General features: G+C 43.3%; 1 protein-coding gene across 13 annotated transcripts in view; it reads left to right on the plus strand.

The window, feature by feature from the left end:
* The window catches only part of LOC104327122 (rap1 GTPase-activating protein 1), a 49,916-nt gene that overhangs the window by 886 nt on the left and 25,806 nt on the right, over positions 1–23,224 (plus strand). For 10 of the 13 annotated variants that reach the window (XR_012765823.1, XR_012765822.1, XR_012765824.1 and 7 more), the window contains exons 1-9: positions 1,932–2,143; positions 6,104–6,197; positions 6,656–6,691; positions 12,316–12,363; positions 13,497–13,535; positions 13,649–13,840; positions 20,289–20,392; positions 22,804–22,882; positions 23,142–23,195. Coding sequence is in view for 10 of the 13 variants with exons in the window: in XM_075438897.1 (XP_075295012.1) it covers positions 2,100–2,143; positions 6,104–6,197; positions 6,656–6,691; positions 12,316–12,363; positions 13,497–13,535; positions 13,649–13,840; positions 20,289–20,392; positions 22,804–22,882; positions 23,142–23,195 (690 nt within the window). In the remaining 3 variants the exon portion in view is untranslated. Of the gene's footprint in view, positions 1–1,931; positions 2,144–6,103; positions 6,198–6,655; positions 6,692–12,315; positions 12,364–13,496; positions 13,536–13,648; positions 13,841–20,288; positions 20,393–20,678; positions 20,911–22,803; positions 22,883–23,141; positions 23,196–23,224 lie in introns of those variants that run through there. The other 3 variants (XM_075438912.1, XM_075438922.1, XM_075438965.1) reach the window with 3 other exon arrangements.

Below are 23,224 nucleotides of genomic sequence, written 5' to 3' on the forward strand. Positions count from 1 at the left end.
CTATAAGTACACGGAACTAGTCATATAAGAATGCAAGTATCAGTAGAAACTGAATGTACTTAGTACAACTAAAGGCTTCTATTAGGTGATATTGTTGCACCAGCTGTGTAAATAGTAGCAATTGTTAGCTTGATTATGAGTTGAGGAACAGTAAGTGGAAAGGGGGCCTGTGATTTGTTTACATGTGGAAGTGATTTATTCATATAATTATTGCTAAAGAAGGCTAATTAGAACAGTAATTAGGGTATTTAACAATTGTTTACTGGTGGGTCTTGAGGGCTTTGTACACAACTGGAGTTGCACAGGAGGTTAGGTAAAGCTGTGAGACAGTTAAATGAAAGCCAAGCCCAGTGGGGTTTTGTATGTGAACAAAGTTAGCTATTGTCTGTAGTGGCAAGCTGTGAAAAATGGCAGAAAGACAAGGGCCTGGCTGTATGCTTTTCTTTGACCACGGCCAGACTTGCTGTTGCTGCTGATAATAGCCCTGGGATGGGAGAAGGCAGTAAGTACTGCTGACAGCCCTTGCTAGCAGCAGAAAATAATGTCTCTTCCTCCTTTATGGATGCAGCAGAAGTGGCAAGCTTGACTCTTTGCCCTGGCCCAGTCACATTTCTGCTCAGAGATTCAGGTGAATGAGCAAGAACTGCTTGTGCCGAGAGGAGCTGCTGCACTCGGTGCCCTGGACCTGTCTGGGAGGCATTTGGGTTGGAGCAAGGAGGTGGGCTGTAGGAGTTAGCCCATCCTCCAGCATCAGATCTGATGGGGGAGAAAAGAGAGGTAGACACCAGGAAATGGAAACACCTGGCCTCCATGCAAGTTCCTAAAACCAGCAAGAAGATCCTTTCTTTGTCCATTCAAAGTTCTCACCTACCTTGATTGATTCCTTACTCCTTACAGTCTCTTTCCCCACCCACAGACCCTTGAGGCCCCCATAATAATTTCTACCGGGGTCTTTCATTAGTAGAATTTATAGGAAGCATTAGGATGAAGTTGCTGCACTCTTATCCCTAAAACTTTGATGTAGTTGCTCGCCTCCTCCATTTTTCTTTTTTTGCCCATCTGTATCAGCTATCTCATATTTTCTGCTTGGTCTCTCTGGGTTCTGCTTTCACTCTTCCTTTGTGTCTTTTCCTAGCTCTCTGGCTCCTCTGTGAATTTTGTCTCTCGTTCTGCGTTTCCTACTGTCCCCTCATGAGTTGGAACAAACATGGTGTGGGGCTGACACTTGGCATAAGGTTGTAGCTGATGCCTTTATAGGTCTTGATGTAAATAGGAAACATTACATCATCCTGTGGAATAAAATTGGGAATCACAGGAAAAAAGTGTGTCCAGAAGAGCTCTGTGATTTTATTTAAACACGAGTATATGCATGCTCTTGCAATGGAAGATCGTGTTCTCATTCTCAGTTTTTGTCAGTAATGATGATCTATTGGTGAGTGAATGCAAATACATGGGATTAAGGGGTTTCTGACCCCTCAGAATCTGAGCTTCCCTAGAGAATAGCTTACACATCAGATCACTGAGCTATTTCACAAGGGGGGTGTAGAGCCAAATCTCTGTGGTACTTGATGTACATCAGCTCCAAAGGCTAGTGGGGTTGGTATCTTCTTAGTCTTCCCTTGAGGGCAATGGGAAGTTGTGGAGGATTGCCTTGATGCTCGCTTTTCCCGCTGGATACTGAGAGCTTGGGGAGAGATCCTGCTCTACAGCAGAGCTGAATAAAGGGCCGCTCTGCTGTCCTTCCCCAGCACTGCCTGTCCTACCCCCGCTGACCACCCGGAGCACGGCTTCCTCGGCTCGGCTGTCCCCGCAGAGCGCTGCTGCGGGCTGCGCACCCCCCGCCGGGCCCCAGGAAGGGGAGAGCCAGGGGGAACCGATCTTCCACGGCGGGGGAGGGAGCAGAAGTCATCACCCCGTCCCCTGCTGTCACATCTCCCTCCGTCTCTCCCCGTGCCGCTGCCCTTTGCAGTCTCCCCTTTGAAGCCCGCCTTGGGAGGCGGGGGGGCGGAGGGAGCCTGTGCCCTTCCCCATGGCGAGGCCGGAGCAGAGGAGGCTCCCGAGGGGGGAAGCCGGGAGCTGGCTCAGCGGAGCAGGCCGGCATGTTTTCCCGGGAGCGCGGCTTCCCCGCCGGAGCCCGCGGAGGGTACGTACGGGCACCAGGAGTGCTACCGGCCAGCCGCGCCCGCCGCCCCCCCCTTCCCCCCGGGGACGGGGCAGAAGGACTCGCTGGAGGCGCCGGGGGCGAAGCGCTGCAGCCGGCCGCGGCCGTGCAGCGGGAGCAGGAGAACGACCCCTTGGGGGTCGTCTGAAGGAGCGGGGAGCCGAGGAGGGGGGAGGCGGCAGCCGTGCCCCAGCCCGGCGGGTCCGGCGCTGGCCCCGCTGCCGGCGGAGGGGAGCGGGGCGGCCGCGCTCCCTCCCTCTCTGGGCCCGGCTCCGGTGGGAGGAGGCAGGGAGCGAGGCTGGCGGGGGCTCCTCGGGCTGAAGGGGAAGAGGGGTCGCGAGTGAGGCTACGGGGCTTTTCTCCGGGCTCCCCATGAGTGCTCCATTTTGGACTTCTCGGGAGGTGGGAGTTCGGGTGCGTGGCGAGGTGAATTTCCCTCGGCCGTTCTCCTTGCTCCTGTCCTGCGGGGTGGACCTGGTGGGGAGCGAGAGCTAGCTGGGTTTTCCGGGCCTTCTACCCGCCCCCCGCCCTTTTGTGGGTGCAAGAAGAAGTCCTGAGCAGGGACGCCCACATGCCGCAGCCAGAAAGGGGAGTGCAGCTGCAGGTGAGGTTCCTAAGTGGAAGTCAGAGTCCCTGAGCAGAAAAGTTTGTGACCAGCTGAGGGCAAGCTGCGTCTCATCTGTGGTAGTTGCCTTATTTTCCTAGTTCCATCTTGGTAAATCCTTTTCTTGAATTTCCAGAATCTGTGTGTGAGCAATATTCAAAGCCATAGCTTCTATACATACTGGCATTAGTAGAGTAAGGCTGTTTGCATCATGTTTTCAGCTGTCTTCACTGAATACCTGAAAATCTTACTTAACAGACCACATATGTCACTCCAAGGGAGAAACAAGGGAGTGATAGAGCAGAAGCTGTTGCTGGAGAGAAGTGGTTGCTGAGAATTTTCCTTATGAGCATTTCAGGCCTGTTCTTGTTGTTTCAAATTACCTTCAGTTCTTCTCAGTTGTCTGTTGCTTGTAGTGAGTGATTTCAAAAACTTACTAACATCTAATTGCAAGAATCACTTATCAGACTGGGATGTCAGTTACTACACTGACTGTCATTCCATAATTAGCTGCAAATCATGCTGTATTGTTTCTCCTGCTGGAGGGCTTCCAGATTAGCAAAGGTTTTTATAATAGCTATATACCTGCTTCTGTCTGAACTTTCAGGAAAATAGTTACCTAAGGATTTGGGACACTTGTTTTTTTGGAGAGAGACAAATCCCCTTCACCCCTGGAATACTAATGAAAGGTGGATGAAACGATGTATGAAATCTGTCAAGGCTGATTTGTGTTTTTCTCAGAACAAATATTTGCATTAACTTGGTTATTGAACTGGCTCAGCTATAGCAGATGGGAATGATTTTCAGAGAGCTGTATAGAGAGATCCCAGGACTGAAATAACAGAGGATGCTGCCAGATGGGAATACAGGATGTGAGCAGTTTTGTGTGTGTGGAGATACTGGCTTAGAGGTCTGCAAAGGTGCTGCCTCCACCATTTCAGAACTGAGAGTGGAGTCTTCTGCAGTGCATCAGCAGTGCCTACTTATAGTTTGGCTACCTGCTTGAATTTGGTGCATTGGTTACTGTCACTAGCAAAATCCTAGTTTAGTCTTTAGCATTTACTAGGCCCTCTGCTTCCCCTTGTTGCCATTTCCTAAAAATAAAGCTTCAGCAAGTATACATATTCCTCTCCCAGTCTGCAGAATTGCTTTTCTTTTTCAGAAGGATGATACTCTGCTTTTCTGCAGTCAAAGAGTTTGAAGTTCCAATTTGAACAGAAGTATGTTCTCTTTCTATAAATAAAGGTTAGCGCTTTTCATTCCAGAAGTTCAAAATTCACAAATGGACTTTCAAGCAATAGTTACAATGGCCCCAAATTTTTGTAATGTTTTGTAAAAGATAACATAAAATCTAAGTCATTCTCCTGGATTTTTGAAGTCCTTCAGCACATTCCTAATCTGAGATAATTACAAAATTGAGAACATCTCTAAATGTATGAGAAGCTGGGCGATTTTGGCATCTGCTGGAGTCGTTTTGACAGTAGAACTGTACTATAATCGAATGGCGAGGAGCAGTTGCTGCACAAAGTGCTCAGGTCAGTCCAAAGCGTAGAGATGAATTTATGGTGAGAGAACAGGGGCAGGACTGGCCACTCTGACCTCCTGTAGGAGCTACCAGATTTCCATGATACAGGTGTGTATCTTACTCTCTACTGAATGCTTCAGGATTCAAACCAGGGACGGCCAAAGAATAACACTATAGCATGCAACAAGGCCCCAGGGCATCCAGTTGCACAGAAGTTCTGCTATTACACTTCTCTGGAGATGGCTGGTTTCTGAAAGTGAGAATTTAGCAAATTAAGCTCTTACCCTCTTAGGGCTCACAGAACAGAAACTTCAGCTTTCTAAAAGAAACAATGAAAATCTTTCATGTACTGCCTTGGGACATAAATTTTGTTAGTCCCAAACGTGCTTCAGGTAAATGAATAAAATGATAAGTAAAGCATCTGTTGATATTATAATAATAATATTAATTTAATATACATTTGCCATCTATTCCAATATTTATGTGAGGAAGTCAACCAACTCCTACATCTTCCCTCCCATATACACGGTGGGTTTAATGTTTAGATGCATTACACAGATCTCTCTCATTTGAGTTTTAGGAGAAAACTGTGGGATGGAAGCATTGTGTTACTTTGTGTTGAGCAGCCTATATACAAGTTACATCATGCCATTGGGCTGCCAAAATAAATTGTGAATACTCAGAGAATTGGTGGGCATAGAGATTCTTGCACCTTGTAATAGGGTATAGCTTCATGACTACAGAAATGTGTTATACTCCCATACAACAGGGAATCTAGCCACTGGGTTCAAAGCAAGGATGCCACTAACAGCTAGAGGATAACAATTCATGATTGCTTTAAATGATCACATAACAAATAATTCGTGATTGCATCACAAAGTGGATAAGCCTTGCCTCTTGTATTAGAAACTTGGGCTTTGTTCCCAGCCCCACCTATGTGACCTTCACCATGACTTAAACCCCAGTGGTGATGGTGCTGGTAAAATCTGTGAATGGCGTGGAAAGTTTGTTAGCTAACAGTGGGAGAGCTGCAGCTAGCAGTGAGACTGCCCATAGTGCAATGGGCAATGCAATATATGTCTTGTAAACTACAGTGTGTTGTTTGTGTTATTTTTTGTTTTCTATGAAATCAAATAAGTGCTGCTGCTATTTATATACACCTCTGCTCCAACAGGGACCAAAATAATGTATTTTCAACAGAAGATGGGCAGACAAAAGCTCATCTAATGTGCACGCGGGCTCTGCCAGCAGTGGTAACACAGAACCGTGCATCTCTCCTGCAGGGTCTATCAGTCTCTGTTATGTTTCTGTCTTGGAGACTAATACCCAGGCTGTGGCAACTGGGGCTGTGCTTTAGGTGATGATTTCTGCCATATTTCAGGACTTTCAGCTCTTTTAATATGGTTCAGTTTTGAGATCTGATCCCAAAGCTTCCTGTGAGACCTGTCTTTATGCTGCTGCAAATCTATGATAGAGGAGGAACTTGGCAAAAAAGACCATTCGGCACTTAAATGACAAATGTGAGGAAAATTGTGTGTGTGAACAGAGACAGAGCCGCCATGGCCTGAAGATTTTTGCTGTTATATCCAGGATGTTTGCAGGTGGCAAGTGGTAAGTTAAGACAGCTCAGGGAATCTCACAGGGAATGACAGCTGCCTCATAGGCCAGAAATGATCTGGGGAGGGGAAGAGTAAGCAGAAGGCAAAAGAGGCACTGCAGGCAAGCATTAGCATCTTGAGTTCTCCAAGAGTTAGAAGTTTTTCTTTTTCTTTCCCTCCCCTCCCCCCCCTGCTTCTGCCTCTGTGTCTTGCAGGAGGTCTGAGGAAGGGGTGCGCTGCCTCAGTGATGCTATAGACTCTCCCACCCAAGGCTTTCCATGTGCTCTCACTCCTGCTGTTCCCAACAAGGTAAAGGCAGTCCATGTTCCTCTGGCTCTGGGTTGGAATGTGCCTTGAACCACTGAGCAGAAGAAATGACTGGAAGCAAGCTTGTGTGCATGCATGTCTTCTAGCTACAGCTGCCCACTTCTGTGAGAATCTTAAACTTGTTCATTTAATAATTTCTTATGCTATACTGTATCAAGCTGGTTGTCTGACCCACCGAAAGAGAGAAATTCCTGATACCTGTCCGATCAGGTTCCAGGTCAAGCTTTTGCAACACAAGCTGAAGACAATTTGGCCAGTTGTATTGTCCATACTATCAGTTAAGGAAGAAGGATTCCATCTTGTCTTCAGAGAGGAAGTAGTTTCTGTGCCAAAACATGGAAGGAGCCGTTGGGTGCTTCAGTATCTGGGCTGCCACAGAAGATAATGTTAGCTTCTGCAAATGTTAAATTCTTTTCCCTGTTGTCTTTTCCTTTTCACAGACTGTGGACTTGTTTGAGATGATTGAAAAAATGCAGGTAAGAAGTTATCCTGTCAAACTTTGGGATCTCTTGATTTTTCATAGCCAAATAGTCAACTGCTATTTGTCTTGTCACTTCATGCCCAATACTCTTTAATTTGGGCTTGTGGAATATTTAGCTCTTCTAGTCCCAAGCTCCTATACCTACTCTTACATGGAGTTTCAAAAGCATTTTCCTGTGTTCATTTTTCAAACCAGCGATGGAAGAATAGACACAAATTGTTATAATTCTGTCTGTTCTTTGCAGAAGTGTGATTCTGAGAGAAAATCAAAGTTGCATTAAGGTATCTCTGGCATCCTCTTCAAGAAACTATGTTTCTGCTGGGTAGCAGCTGCTAATGACAGGTGATTAATGGGATGTTAACAAGACTGCATTTAGCAAGGTCAAACAGTTTAATAAATAACTGCTGTAGGCTCTGTCTTTACCTTGCACAAGAAAGAAGGACTCTGGCTTAGTACTGTTATGTAAGTACATGCATTTAGTTGCATATATTAAAGTATAAAATTAAAATAGAGTAAAAGGGGAAAAAACCCAACCCTGCACTACCAAATAAAGAGATAGTAATATAATAATATTTATCTAACCCTGAATCTTTAAAACTAAATTTTTCGGATGATCTGTTATCAGAGCGTCCTTACAGGCTACCAATATTTTCTCTGAGTGATACACCTTCTTTGAAATGCTGTGGTTAACTTTCACCTGACATAACATCTAACATGGCACATAATGCCTGCCTTTTAGTGTGTGCAGGAATTAAACTTATAAGAAACAATTAACTTCTTTTCTGGAATTCATGTGATCAGATTATGTTTGTGAGGAAAATGCAAGACTTTGGCGGGAGGTGGAAGGTAGCAGCGAAATGCTGAGTACAGAGCTATGAGGCTGAAGTACTGTTTGGCAGACTAGACATGGGGGAAGGAGGCACAGGGGCAGACACAGACCATGAAACCCCGGTATTGACATCCAAACTATGCTTGGGATATATGCTCTGTGCTTTAGAATAACAGGCTCTGTAAGTGTACCTGGCTCATTTAACTCTGTGCTGGAAAGTAAGCTTGAGTGTGCGGAGCTTCTTGTTCAGTTCAAGCATGTGTTAAAAGGTATGACAGTCCTTTCCAGGCCTTTTGAAACCTGTGTAAGGAAGAATCACTAGCAGATGTCCCTTACTGGAAGACGGTGTTGCTTAAGATTCTCAGTGTTTCTCAGCTTACCATATGAAAACTGTCTCTCACTGGATTTGGACCTCTTTACTTAGAGGTATAACAGAGAGAGCTGATGGGAGTTTTCAACATATGCAGACCACCGGATTTTTTATATATATTGGTTTCTTAGCTGCCCATTGTTAAGACTGTATTGTGATGTGTTTGTTTTTTCTTTTAATTTATCTTGTTTTGTCACCTGACTTGCACTAAGAGAATTAATAACTCGTGCTTAAGTGTGACAGCAGTTTTTTGAACGAAGGGAAGAGGTATTTTCTAAAAGACCCCCCAGACCCTCCCCCCCCAATGTTAGTTTTTATCATTTGTTGTGATCTGTCTTTGTATTTTTACCAATCCTTATTATTCTTTTGTTTGTTTTTGCTTTCACTTTCCTTCCATTTGACTCTGGCTATCCTTTAGATTTATTGAATTATTGTTGAAAATTAAATCTGGGATTTTCATTAGCAATCAAGTGAGTAAAAGGAAAAATAGCAGACTTGGATATTTCTCCTGTAAAATAGCAACAAAAAAGCCACAGGATAGTATTAGTTTTTGAGTACTCTGACAGTCAGATTGGAGTATAATTGTTTGACTGAAAATTAACATAGCCATTTCACATTGTGTGATGAATGAACAGGTAAGGTTGTGCTCTGTTTTTAAACTGAAACTTGTCCCTGAGGTCTGGGAATGAAGTTTGCCTTTTTTCTTTCTTTTTTTTTTTTTTTTTTCCTTTTTAGTCTTTATTACTTGAAGTGAATTGGCTACTGGCCACATTGTTCTATGTGTACAGATGTAGTGAAGTCACAGTAAATAGTTTGTTCAGGACACTTAGGAGTATGTTGTTCCTAGATTACTCTGCAGTGCAAGCAGTTGAAAAGCAAGCAAGTCTTATTTCAGCCAATAAACCCAGATGTTTTAGGTCTTTGTATACTTGTGTAACCAACCCTTCTTCGCTCACCTGCTTTTGTCTTTTATGGTGTGATGTTCACTACCTCTGTTCTGCATTTGTACAGTTTCAGTATATCCTTCAGTCTTGCTTTCTGACAACTACCGTCATGTTTTTTTCCTATGTCCCTTTCTATATCTAAGTTGCCTGTTTTGAACTAGTCCCCTCAAGGCACTGCTCTTTCCCCATAAAAAGCATGGGTTATCATAGCATTGTTACGCCATATTGGACCCAACTGTGGGTCTGGATGGCTTTTTCCTCTGCTGTCCATTCTTTCATGCTGCTCAGGCCAGGTGTTTCCCCTGTACAAAACCCTGGGAATATCAGATTCCCAGATCGATGCTGTCTGCAGTAAGCTCCCCAGGGAGATGGTGAGGGAAAGTCTTCCCTTGAAGACAGTGCTGCAAGCCAAACTGGGCCAAACCAGAAGGGTGTCTCAACAGATGGCTCAGACTGCTGTAGTTTATGCCTCTCCCTTCTGAGGAATGACAGTGATCATCAACCCGTTGTTCTGCCCATGCTTCAACACTTCAGCAACTTATGCTGTAAATTCCCTGTGGTTGTGGTTATCCTCTGAAATAAAACTTTGGACTGTATGGCCCAGGGCTGCATTAGATCTTTGCCAGTATCTGAAGCTTCGCTCCAGAGGAGAGGTTGGTAGATTTAGGCCTACATCTTCTGCTCCCGGTCTACCAGGAGCTCCTTGAACTGTGCAGAGCCATAGAATGTGCTGGCACATTCCTCCGCTCTCCATAGAGGCTCCGATGCAAACAGCAGCTCCTTTACAGCAGCCCAGAAAGTTTTCCCTCAGGCCTCTCTGAGATACTGGTCTTCTACCAGGACCTCCTTTGAAACTGGAAACTTCTTGCAGTTATCAAATCTGCCCAAAATGCCGAGGAAGGCGAGCGATGTGTTGCAAAAGTGCAGTTTCCCACCCTCCAGTTCTGTGCGCAGAAATGCCCCTGTGCATAGCAAGTTTATCCAGGTACTTTCCACCGTTTGTTCCAGAAGTCTGGGGCAGCTTTGTGCCTGCATGTCTGTCCTCTCTTGGTCCTATTTTGATAAAGCATAGGACTTTCTTGCCCCAAAGAACTGTTACCAAGTCCCCTGTTTCAGAACCTAGCCTTCCTCGTGAGCCCCAACACACTAGCCTGGCAAGTGAAACTCCACATCAACAAAACATCCATTTGCACCTGTGTTTCATGCAACGCCGCTTTCTCAGCTCTATGGCTTCCCCAAATGCAAAAGGTTACTACTACCTCTGCAACAGGTCAAGATCACTTGTCAGCCTCTGTTCCATCTTAATTTCACAACCTACCATGTCCTGCTAATTTGTTGTTCACTTTGTCTGTGCTGCCTACTGACATTGCAATTTGAAATGGATCTTCCGATGTTCTGCTATGAAGAATAGTTTTTAATAGTATTTGTTTAGGCCCTTCTGTTGAAAATACAAATGAAAAAAATTTTGGTTTTTTTTTTTGACGTAACTGTCTAAGCTCAGCTTTAAAACTTGAAACTATAAACCCAAACTATAGTTTGATCCTGTGTGTCACCCTGTAGACATTGTGGCAAGCTTTTTTCTCCTAGTATAGTTAAGGAAAATAATTTATTGCTGCTGTTATGTTATCTGCAGATTGTTCCTCACTTGCTTTGCTGTGTTTCTATATTTAATCAACTAAAATTTATTGATACTGCTATTTTTTGTGTTTGAACTCGACTTCAGACTTATGAAGAATGCCCTCATGTGTCTATTACTAGTCTTCCTTACCGTGGAGTTTAGCCATAATGGTTTACTTCTGGTGTTTCTAAGAGTTTTTTGAACATGTTATACATGTGTCGTGAGCTCAAGGTCTGGATCCTCATCATTTCATAAAGGTTTAGCTTTTTTTTATGGCTCATTTTTAGGTTCTTTCAGTAAGCTTTCTCATTTTTCTATAACCTCATTTTTAGGCGTAGTAGGTATCTTTTTTCCTTTTACTTTTTTTTTTTTTTTTTTTGTTGCTCCTGCAAGGAGTATCCTGGTCATTGTTAATCCTTGATCTAATGTTGCTGTTGCCCCATATTAATGTTGTTGCTATACTAGCAGTTTTTACACCCTGTATGGCTGGAGCATTGGGTCTGAGCGTTTGCTCTTGAGCCCTTTACATCTCCACTTTAGAGCTCCACTCAGATGTATGTATTTCTACCAGATGCTAGTTTACAGGCTAGTTCCACTGTACAATGCTTGCACAGACATAGCTGTTATAAATCAGATCCTGCTTATTTTCAGAACAAAGTCGAGAGCTGCTTATCCTGTCTGGAATCCCTGATTAGCCACTCTATTAAGCAGTCACTGATGGTGTATAAAAATGTAGTGTCAGCATCATGTTCCGGTATGAGTTTCAAGATTTAGGTGGCAGTAGTTGAGGACTCAGGTACTGTGTATAAGAGAAAGCCACAACTTAAATCCTGGTCTTCAGCTTCCTATCTGACAATGCACATTTTGCCTCTTATCTTCTGTCTGTATTGATGCCCACTTAGACTATGGCCAGCATTTTATGAGAGCATGTTGGCCCTCATATCTTTTTGGCTTCTTTCTTCTGGGCCTCTGCTCAGTCCATGTTGGGGCTGTCCTCACTGAAATTTTCCTATTCCTGTGTGCTGCTGCTGCAGAAATGTGGCGGAGGTGAGCTAGTCTTGCCATGGGGTGAAGACAGAGGATGGAATAACCTTAAGAAAGAGAATCAAGTCTGGATGCCAGCTGCTGATTCAGGAAGAAACTGGGCATCCGGTAGTCTTTTGCCGTGCCATTCCAACCCACCTCACGGTAGTGGTGCCTGGGAAAGCAGATGTGCAGGGCTTTGTACTGTGGCTCCTTGCTGCATGCAGGACTCTGTTGCACAAGTCAGATGTTTGGATGGAGAGCAGCTCTGATTTTCTGTCTTACCTCTAGAAGACAGATTTGTTCCGTTTTGTGAATGGAAGCAGGGCACAAACTGCTTAAAAGTCTTGCTTAGCCCTAGTCCTCAAAACAAGTGTGTGTTACTTCTCTTAGCCCTGCTCTGAGGTTCTCAATACTCTGACAGTATCTTCTGGGGAGAGCGAAGTGTAGAACAGGAATGAATGGTCTGAAATACTGTTCTTTCTCCTTCTGTCTTTACCTCTTCCTTTTTTTATTGCTTGTGATAAGAAGTAAAGTAGCTAGAAGAGATTAGAGAATTAAATAAGAAAATCAGTTTGGGAGATTGCTTTTGATTTCTGCCGGCTTTCTGCTTTTTAAAAGATGTAAGGTGAGGGGGCTTTTCAGTTTTAATGCCAGACTAGGGGACTGGCCAAGTTCTAGTTTTACTCCTTCTGTTTATTTCAAACTTGCATGACATAGAAGATTACAGAGAGAGACAAAGTATGCATATTGGGGATGTGGAGAAGGACACAGTGGGTAAGTGAAACAGACACGCTAAAGCATAGGATTCACTGTCTGTGACTTCTGTTTCCAGGGAAGTCGTCTGAACGAACAAAGATGTTCCCTTCCAGCTCCTCTCAAGGTCAGGCCAAGTCGCTGTTGCCTCCTAAGTTGCTGAGAATGGCAGATAATAAGTGACCTGGCTTGCAGTGTGTTTTCATCTTGGAGTGAACAGGGAGCCTACAAAGAGCCCAAGAATACATATATGTTTGTCTTTTATATTCTTTATGTTTTTTTTTTTTTTTAAGTTGCTACACAAGAGGGTGAAACTATATAGCTGGAACATAATCAATACTTCCCTTTTTCAAATTTAAGTGATTCCAACAAGCGTTTAATATTATTAACAAAGTTTTGACTAAATAATTTCTTAAGTTTTATTCAATTAAAGAGTAATATTTATGAAACCACATTGCATTTATTTCAGTAGTCTGCTTGAGCACTCATATCTGCTACTAGAAAGCTGCTCTGTTTCCCTCAGTATTGGGGCAATAAGAATAGATTCCTGTCTTTAAATTCTCAGCTCTTCCTCTCCATTCTTTCAGTCTCAGCTCAGGCACATTAACCTTAAAATCAACCCTGACCTTGAATTCAATCTTGGAATGACCTTAAAAAAACGACCGAACAAACCTTCCAAAACCACCAACCACACAGAGAATTGATATAGCTCAGTTCTGACAGAGATAGTCAGGGCTCTTTGTGGTGGTGGAAGGGGTATGCAACTGTCATAACGTAGCTCAGATACTCCTCCTGTTCTCACAGTCGTGCCTCAGCACTGCACAGTTGAATACCACAGGCCTAGCTATGGAGATGACACAACCTTGATCTTGCTGTAAACACAGTACTATTTCTACCATCCCTACTCTCATCTCTGTCTGCAGCTGTCTAAGACTGTGTGGAAGGAATGGAGAGAGGCTCTCGCTCCTAAGCTCATCCAATTTGCCTATAGTTTGACTGCCTCCTCATTTTGCATGCCTGTATCCTGTGTAGTTTCAAGGAGGAAGATGGGTGAAATCTGATTCCAAAATTTCTTGTTCTCAAAGTTCTATATTATAATGCTGAGACCTGCAAAATGGAGTCTAACCTTAAATCCTAAAGTAAAACTCTAAAGGTGGACTAGGGCAGAGTGGAAGCTGAAGGCACAGCTTGCACCATCATGAGAACATAACACTTTAAACAATGTCATGCATTTTTGCTAAAGGTCTCTTCTGATTTCAGACAGAAGAAGAGTATATTCCTTACCCCAGCATCCATGAGGTGAGTTAGTACTGCTGTTTTTGGTTTTTCCTTGGACTTTATTTGCCTTTCAGCTTCTTGGCTTTACAGCTTATTGGCCTTTCAGATTTCATGTTCTGTGTCCTTCTGAATAGGTGTTACAGAAAGGGTGGCCATATCCTCTCATTATCTTACCGCAGTTTGGTGGCTACTGGATTGAAGGGACCAGCCACAACCTCTCCAGCTTGAGTCCAACTCTGTCTGATGTACCCTTTCCCTGGAGTGGTAAAGTGAAACTGGAGAGTGACCCTACAGCCAAGCTGTACCGCAAACATTTTCTGGGGAAGGTAAGGGTGATCTTCAGAGCCTTCTCTGCCCACCCAGCCTCAAGGCTGAAATGTATTTCATGATTTTCCTGATGGACTTAGAAATAATTGCACAGCCACTCCATTTCAGTTCCTCATGATGCCTTGAACTAATGTAAATCAGATACATGTTACCATATGGTTAGTAGTGTATCAGGTTGGTGCTGTCCCTTTGTGATATGTGCATCATCCTGTGCATTAATAGAAGAGAAAGGTTTGCACAGGAAATGCTTATATTTTGTTAAGAGGCTCTTTTGAGGCTCATGGACAGATACCAACCTTGGGATGACAAGGGGAAAAAAGTGTGATAATACTGGAAATAGAGATGGTATTATTTTTAGAGGGGACTTCAGCACTGACAGTGCAAGCCCCTCAGTAGTAAGAAAAATGGTCCATTTTCCTTGGTGTAGAGAAGTAGCAAGTATGGTCACCACAGAATGTGTATGAAGAAACTGGACATTGTGTTTTATAGTTGTTTGATTTAAATAAGTTTGGTGGTAAGTGTTGCCTGACTTCAAAAATTTCAGTCTGACAGATAGAGAGACAGCACTTGGCCTCGTTAAGTGGATGTTTGTTGGCTGCCCATTAAGGTCCATCTGGGTTGGCTTGTTTACAGAATTGATTGGTAGGGACATCTGGAGCTCATCTTGTCCATACCCCTGCTCAAGCAGGGCAGTATCATTATCGTTCCTTCTGAGTGAGATCCAGGAATTCCCATACTGTTGGGCTCTGTACAATTGCAGAGTGACCAACCATCCGTGCTTTAGCACTACAGAAAACCTGTCACCCGTATTATTTCTTTTCTAGTGTCCAGTGATTTATTCTTTGTCTTAGTTGACAGGAATGTGTGTCTGTGTTCCATTAAACATACAAGTGTTTGAGCAAGCTAGTGTCAGAAAAGAACAAGGTAAACAGGACACTTGTTGCAGAGAACGGTATCCATGGGTAGAAAACTTTACCCATGTCTTTACCCATGGCTTAAAGGCTTAGGCAAGTAGAGAACTCAGAGCTTTTCCACAAGGAGAGTACTCTTCAGTTCAAAGTTAAGAGAGACCAGTGATTTTGATGCTGTATGGATTGGGTCCTTTTCTTGCTGATAACATGGGAAGGTTATTTCAGAAAGGTAAAGAAAAGTCTCTTGCATACTTTGAATAACTGTGAACAATTCTTAGCTGAAGAAGAGTCCATAAGATTCATGTGATGTGAGAGGCATAGCCAGTGGTTTAGGGAAATATCCCTCAAGCGGGATGGGAGATTAGAGTATGTGCTGTATTACAAACTTAATATGCATGTCTGTGTTGTGGGTGCGCATATAGTAGGTCACTCAAACTTGGACAATTCTTTTGACACTGTTTGCAGAACACCTTATAGCAGATCCTGTAAAACAACCACAAAAAAAAGTGCTAGGACATACAAGCCATAGCTCAGTTACTGTTGTTTGTTTCATGGTCTATATTTTGTATGATGATTGCACAGTAAGATTCATTTTGCCTGTAGGAAGAAGGCTGTAAGACCTTATGTCTTATACTGTGGGGATTATTAAATGCCTACATTGTTTTTCAAGGCTATAATAAAGAGAAGTAGCCTGAAGCCAGGAAGGATTTAATAAAGGTGTACTTTGGAAATGCCAGTCAAAGAATCTTAGGGTGCAGTTTCACAAGCACTTGAAGCTGGCAGTGAAGACGACAGAAGCTTTCTTGACATGTGTTCATATGTGGTCATTTATTTCTCCATTATGCTGTCCTTTTGTCCTTCCTTTGTGCTGGTCTGAGAACACGTTGCTGAGACTTCAGGTTGTCTTATATTCAGCGTCATTTTTCTCTGGTATCCAAATACACATGTTCTGGAACTTGTTACTGTTTTCCTGTCATGACAAGCTAACATCAGCCCAAGATTTTAATTTTTTGGTTTTTTTTTTCAGTTTTCTCCAAGCAGAGAGACAAGGAGACAACCTTATCAGATATTATTTCAGTACCAGCCCAGCCTTAGTGGTTCTGTGTTCTGCAGTTGCCAACAACGGCAGTAGCTTCTAGGCCCTGGTTGTCATCTTACTGGCAGACAACTTAGACTTTCACAAAAGAAGGCTTGCTAGAATAATGATGCTACTTAGTACTGCAAGTTTATTAGTTATCTATCACTGTTGATAGGTTTGGATGTTCAGGTATCTTCCTGTAGGTCTTCACATAAACATTTGGCCACCAAAGCTTCTTTTCTTCCTTCTTCAGGGATGAAATCATCCCAATATTTTACTAGGTGACCAGAGGCTGCCAAGTTTTGTCAAGGTTAATTTTTAAAAAATTTTTAATTCTCTTGAAGGAAGAGAATGGGCTAATGAACCTGTTTTGAATCCTGTAAAGATCATTTTAGTGTTCTCTGGCTTCCTGTGCTCCCATTGCTAACAGAACTGATGAAACGTACCAGGTCCCATGGGGAAGATGTCTTTTATTTTTGTCTGGTTTGTTCATCTTTGGTGCAGTTGCTGCTGTTGAGTAGTGAAAAATAATTCTATTTCATCAGAAAGACCCCAAGCTGCTAAGAACATGGCAGATAGTAGCTTTATAACTTCTAAGGCAAACTCTTAGCACTCGTGCTGCATTCTGTTAGTCTTTTCCCTTGACCCCATGGAAGATACTTAATTGCTTTTACAGAGATCTGTTTGAAATCCAGAACTTCCTTTCAGACTGCCTTAAATGTTACAGAAACTTCTTCTATGGCTGAACAAATTTGTACCTATGCATAGGTCATCTCAACTCCAGGGTATCTTGTCACCACTGAGCTGCAATCTTCAGTATTAACCATAAAGCCTTTTGATGGTTCATCTCTAACTTTAGGACAGCCAACAATAAGTGCTGTTGTAAGTTGAACAAATCTAGTCTGCCTTCTGTTTCCTATGTGTTTTTACAAAGAAAGAAAATCAGAGGGTAAAAAAAAGTCATAAGGAGGAAATTACAGTTTTGTTCAGACATACTCAGATCTCAGGTTTACATTCAGGATCAAGCTAGGCAGCTAGAGGAGCTTTGAAAAAAGATTCAGTTATTTTTAAGATCTCCACTAATTCCGATGCCTGTTCCCCTGTGAAGATTGCACCCCTTTGTGCAGCTCTGCCCGATTATGCTGGCTGCAGAGCTGATAGCCCAGTCTCCAAACCAACTGAGATCCCAATGTGTCAGACCTGCTGGGGTCTTTATCATCAAAAAGGATCCTGTTTTCTGGTCTTTGCAGCTCAGTGTTACTTTTGGCTGCAGCTAACGTCAGGCTTTAGCTCCTATTCTGTTCTGCCTTCTAGTCCTGACTCTTGCTGGCATTGGGCCATATTTTTCCTTAGCAGTCTGTCTCGGGCATCCAGCTTAGCATATGATTTTGGTTTATGGACCCCTTTGATTCTAGACTTCAACTGACCATTGAGCATGATCTTGTTTTGCTGCTTGAATCTGTCTGTTCCTCAGCTGCTTTGTCTTTCTGCCCTTGGTCACAATGACTACTGCACCTGTTTCTTGTTCATATCCCAAAAAATCTATGAGCATCCTGAAGGTCATGGTCAGGAGAAATAAACTGTCGTCTCGGCTTTTGTGGCTTCCTTTGATTTCAGCTTGTCTTCCCACGTACAGGTTAGTTCAGTCACTACCATTGACTTGTGTGACAGATCACACTGAACTTCTGTGATTTGAACACTGCGGCTAGAGGGCACATTATTCTGTTTGCCTGTTGCTGCTCATTACTTACACCTTATCTTTTTCAGGGCCATTCATTCGGTGTGCTTCAGCAGAAGATAGTCTGTGCTAGCGCCAGAAGCCATGAAACTTTCTCCCCATAAGTCAGCAGCAGGGCAGTTCTGTGTGTTGGGTTTTTTTTCTGTCTCAAAGAGGAAGTGAGGGCAATGATATCTCTAGCACTTAAAGAAGTTCAATAGCTTCATCTTCACATCCAAGTTCAGGGCAGTGACTGTAGTCGTAGTTATTACTTTTTTTTTTTTCCAGAGAAAGGATTGGTTTATGTCTGTTGACTTTGAGATGCCTATGTCCACATAGATACCGGAGTATTTCACTAGATGTATCTTTATTTCATAGTGAGTCAGAACCATGACTAATAAAAAAAATTCTTTAGATTTTTTCCACAGCAAAAGACAATCTAACCAGTGCATTGAGAGAGTTTGCAATCCACCAGAGACAAAGTAGACGTTCTGTATTTCCTAGCCAAAAGGCTGAGGAAGGGACTCTTAGACTAGCAACTTTTTTTTATCAAATTACACCCTTTGCTCCCATTGAGTCCCTATTGCTAATTATTTATGCCCAGAGTACTGCTTTCACAGAACACATTTCAAAAGGTGCAAGCTCTGACTGTACAACTGGATGCTTCACTTACTGTCCCAGAGCAAAACTCTTTTGTCATGCACAAGGATGCATTTATACAGTGCTTCCTGTGATGCCCCCCCTGAGTCTTGCAGTCCTGGTTACTGACTTCATGCTCCCTGGCGGTCTTCTCAGGTTGCAGGTGACACTGTCTTTGATTTGAAGTGATTGCTGTTCTGGTGGTAGAACAGCCCATTTGTTGTTTGCAGGTGAATGGTGTTTTATCTCTCTTCTCCAATTAATTTGACCATGATAAATAGTTTGCATTTGGGCTGAGGAGATCATTTCTACAACCAAACAGCACGAAACCACTGCCGCACATCAGAACAGAATCTGTACACGCTAAAATGTATGAAGAGTACTTTGATTATATCTTTCAAGTAAGTTGGTGATGGGCAACACTATCATTAGCAAACATATCAACAAACAAGATAGCAGTTGATACCTCTTCTCTGTGAAACAGTTGACAAGTGGAATTTGGGAATCAGGCTCCCATTGAAGTGTGTGCATTTTATCTCCTGGGAGTGTCTGACTTCTCAGTGAGTGGACAGAGCTTCTTTTTCCTGCAGAACCACAAGTGGGAAATCCAGCTGGATATCTTGAGGTACATCATCTGGGGTTTGGAAAATCCCAAGATTTGTCTACAAAAGATACTGAAAGAAAGCTTTGATTTTTTTTTTTAATTTTTTTTTTCTTTTGCCTAAACTGTTCTGCACTGAAGATCTCTGTGGACACATTCCTGATTCCACTGTTAGCCGATTGCTGTATGACTTTCCTGATTTTCATGGTCCCAGGGCATAAGGAGGCATTGATAATTTTGCCTGCTGTAGAATAGCTGAGACAGTTTTGCTTTGGGGATTCTTTATTTTGTTTTATTTATTGTTATTTTGCTTTGCTGAGAAGGAGTCTTACCCAACTTCCATCATTGCTAGCTCAGAAGTACAATACCAGTCTTACTATATTCTGCTGGGTTGGAGGCTAAGTACTGCAATGTACTACTACCCCTTTCAACAGAGTTCTCATTAGCAGCAAGAGGTTAAGGTGTTGATATAATCAAATCAAATCCAAAGAGAATCAGATCCCCTGCATGACATTATCATTGGTCTCTGTCCTGCTTATACCTCAAACTCAGTAAGTTTGGGTTGTTTGCTGAAAGCATGAGTTCAGTCTCAGCTCTTTATTTGGTCAGTGTTTATGTAGCAGCCAGCTCTAAAAACTGTCCATAAAGTGGTTTTCCACTAGGAAGATTGGAGTGATCTAAGCATTTCTGGATGATGCCACCTATATAGTATTCTCATTGTGCTAGATGTTTCTGTTCACATTCCTTGTCAAAAGTCTTTAACCTTTTGAGGTTAGAGGTTGTATATCTCAATATATACGTTATATATATAGAACATATATACATGCACCCAGGCCATTGGAACATGTCTGTACACCCAGGAGAAATGTATGGCCACAGCCACTTCTATATAGAGCCTGTGAAAATGTTTGCATTATGGTTCATTGTTTGACTGAATGACGCTCTGTTTGAGGCACGCTTCATTGAAGCTCAAGCAGTGTTAGTGGCACTGCTGAGAACAGTCTTCGTCTGCAAAGTAGTTACCTGGAGTTCTGACTGCATCCTTTCTGAGATGTGAGTGCTCTTGGAGATCAAGCATTTGGTATAATGATCTGGCTATTACTGCATGTATAGAAAATTTCCGTGACCACATCCATTTGAACGTGCTGGAGACCAGTACTTAGTCATCCCTGAGTGGATACAGGGAAAGTCCATGAAAGATACAAAATTATTTACAAGAAACTAAATTTCTTCAAAATGTGTTACCGAATGCTCTCATGCTGTTCCTTCTTCTCATGATGCATAGCTGAAGAGGAACTGAACTGACAGTGGATGCACTTTGACTGATATGCTCATGCGTTGATCACCAAGGGGGCTGGGAGACAGCGCATGCAAGTCTTCAAGCATGCCACTGCTAGTTAGAGAAAAAATTAGCTAATCTTGAGTGACAGGTTGCAAAAGATCTGATAAACTTCTCTGGGAAGTGTGTTGGGAATAATGCATTTTGGCTTGCTGTTTTCAGGAGCACCAGAACTTTTACTCCAGTGACATGTCCTTGGGCTACCTGGTGCTTTCTGTGAAGTATGAACAGATCGAGAAACATGAAAACCTACGCCTGTTGCTGAGGTAACAGTCCCTGTTGTTGAAGTGGTGTTACTGTGCTGTGTCTCTTGTCTTACCTTGAGCTTCCTCTGTGTGCATATGTGTGTGAATCTCCTGTCCTCCTGGAGAGGACTGCAAAGGAACCTTTGAGCCTTCTTTTCATGCCTCCCCCTTCCAGTTGCTCTCAGCAGTTTCCTTCAGGAAGCTGAACTGTTTGTAGGCACATCTTTATAGTTCCTGTGTGAAAAACATGTGTTCTTCCCTCAAAAAAAATTTTTTTCTGTTTATTTTGCTTGCTTAGAGACATGTGAATGCTCTCTAGGACAGTATGGATTCCCCAGTGAAGGGCAGCCTCGCCCAGGCCTGTCTTTGGACTTTGTGCTTGAGACTAAGTCTCCCTTGCCAGTGAACTAGAACATTCCTTAACTTCCCAGGACAGCCTATGAAGTGCCATAACCTTTAGGGCTTCCACAGAGAGCCACTACCCAGAGAGAGCTGCTGAATGAACTAGAGGAAGAAGGACAGAGATGGCTCTTGCAGAGGTGAGAGGCATGCTGCAGAGAAGCTTTTTACCACACTGTGGGCTGGGTGCGCTTCCAGTAGGCAATATGCTACTGGAAGCAACTGATGTACAGTTGCTGCTGGCAAGGATTCATCCAGGACTGAGGGAAAATACTGGTTACATAGGAGTCAGCTACAAGAGAATCACTGGTTGTTTTCCTCCACTGTACGTGGAGAACACTTCAGAGTGCCAAGGCAGAGCAATAATGTGTGTGGGGAAAGAGAGCCTATTTGTGAGCTGTGTCAGGCAACATTTATCTCAGCCCAGAAATCTGCCTGCATGGAAGAGACTGATGAAGAACAAAAGGGTAGTAATTAATCTATGAAGATATCCTATTATATACAGCACATTTTGTTCAATAGCTTGTTTATAATGGTTTGAAGAGGACTCTGACAGTCCAATATTTCTTCACCCCTAGAAAGATGTCTCTGATATATGTAGAGAAAGGCAGCTTTTCTCCAGCAGCTTTCTGGAACTATGCTATCCAGGTTTCTATCTCCTGTACTTTGCATAGATTTGCTTTCCTAGCCTGTCTCTAACAGACTTTTTAACAGTCTTTCAAACCCTCATTGTATGAATGATGAGGATCATAGAATTGTAGGCTGGAAAAGATCTCTAAGATCCTCAAATCCAGCTGTCAGCCCAACACCACCATGCCTGCTAAACCATATCCCGAAGTGTCACATCTACACGTTTTTTGAACAACTCCAGGGATGGGGACTCCAGCCTGTTCTAATGCCTGACCACTCTTTCAGTAAAGAAATTTTTCCTAATATCTAATCTAAACCTCCCCTGACGCAGCTAGAGGCCATTGCCTCTTGTCCTATTGCCAGGTACTTGGGAGAAGAGACCAACACCTGCCTCACTCCTTTCAGGTACTTGTAGAGAGCGAGAAGATCCCCCCTCAGCCTTCTCTTCTCCAGACTAAACAGCCCCAGCTCCCTCTGCCGCGCCTTGCAAGGCTTGTTCTCTAGACCCCTCACTAGCCTTGTTGTCCTTCTCCGGACATGCTCCATCAACTCAATGTCTTTCTTGTAGTGAGGGGCCCAAAACTGAACACAGTACTCAAGGTGTGGCCTCACCAGTGCTGAGTACAGGGGCATGGTCACCTCCCTGCCCCTGCAGGCTACACTGTTCCTGATACAAGCCAGGATGCCATTGGCCTTCTTGGCCACCTGGGCACACAGCTGGCTCATGTTCAGCCGGCTGCCAGCCAGCACCCTCAGGTCCTTTTCCGCCGTGCAGCTTTCCAGCCACTCCTCCCCAAGCCTGTAGCGTTGCATGGGGTTGTTGTGACCCAAGTGCAGGACCCAGCACTCGGCCTTGTTGAACCTCATACAGTTGGCCTCAGCCCATCAATCCAGCCTGTCCAGATCCCTCTGCAGAGCCTTCCTACTCTCGAGCAGATTGACACTCCCACCCAGCTTGGTGTCTTCTGCAAACTTACTGAGGGAGCACTCAATCTGCTTATCCAGATCATTGATTTAGATGTTAAACAAGACCGGATGTACGAATTCATCTTACAAATCCAGTAGAATACTGTGTCTGTGAGTTGTATTTCAACATTTAGATTTCTGTGAAAGAAAAGGGAGGGGGGGAAAAGTATTTCTTCAAGCAAGAAAAGAATGGAAAGGAGCAAGAGACTAAGCATCCCTGATTTGTCTTCCTCTGCTCCCCACAAGAAGTGATGAGCAATAAGAAGTGTAACTACCTCCATTTTCCAGTGATTTTATGCATCAATCTTAAAAGTAATCCCCTGGAATTAACTGCTTTAAGGATAATATGAAGGAATGCCTACTCTTTCTTTAAAGAGCTGGTGTTGCTTGTGTCTTCCTTCAGCTTTTGTTCTAATGCCTTTTTTGTTTTGTATCAGGACTCGAACTGGTACCAAACATGACCTGATCCCCATTTCCTGTCTGAATGAATTTCCCAATGCTGTCCAGATGGCGAAGGTGAGATTTGTGCTTGCCTGTTTGCTCCTACAGCCTCATTCTTCAAGTTATTTTCACCTGCCCTCCCAATAGTACTGTCAAATACTTCCCTTTTACACTTCCATTTAGCTTCTCTTCTTTTTCTTCTAATTTTACCTCAGAATTTTTGCCTGAAGGGACTCCTGTCAGATAATTCTAAACAGCGCATACACTTTCATCCCCACAGCAAGCTAGGGCACATGATAATCATACTTCTGTTTCCCTCTCTCTCACTCAACAGCTACTGTGTGAGGACGTGAATGTAGAACGCTTCTTTCCTGTCCTCTACCCCAAGGTATAATGTTACATTATGTCTGTATGTCC

The sequence above is a fragment of the Opisthocomus hoazin genome, chromosome 1 (genome assembly GCF_030867145.1).
Source record: "Opisthocomus hoazin isolate bOpiHoa1 chromosome 1, bOpiHoa1.hap1, whole genome shotgun sequence".
Lineage (NCBI taxonomy): Eukaryota > Metazoa > Chordata > Aves > Opisthocomiformes > Opisthocomidae > Opisthocomus > Opisthocomus hoazin.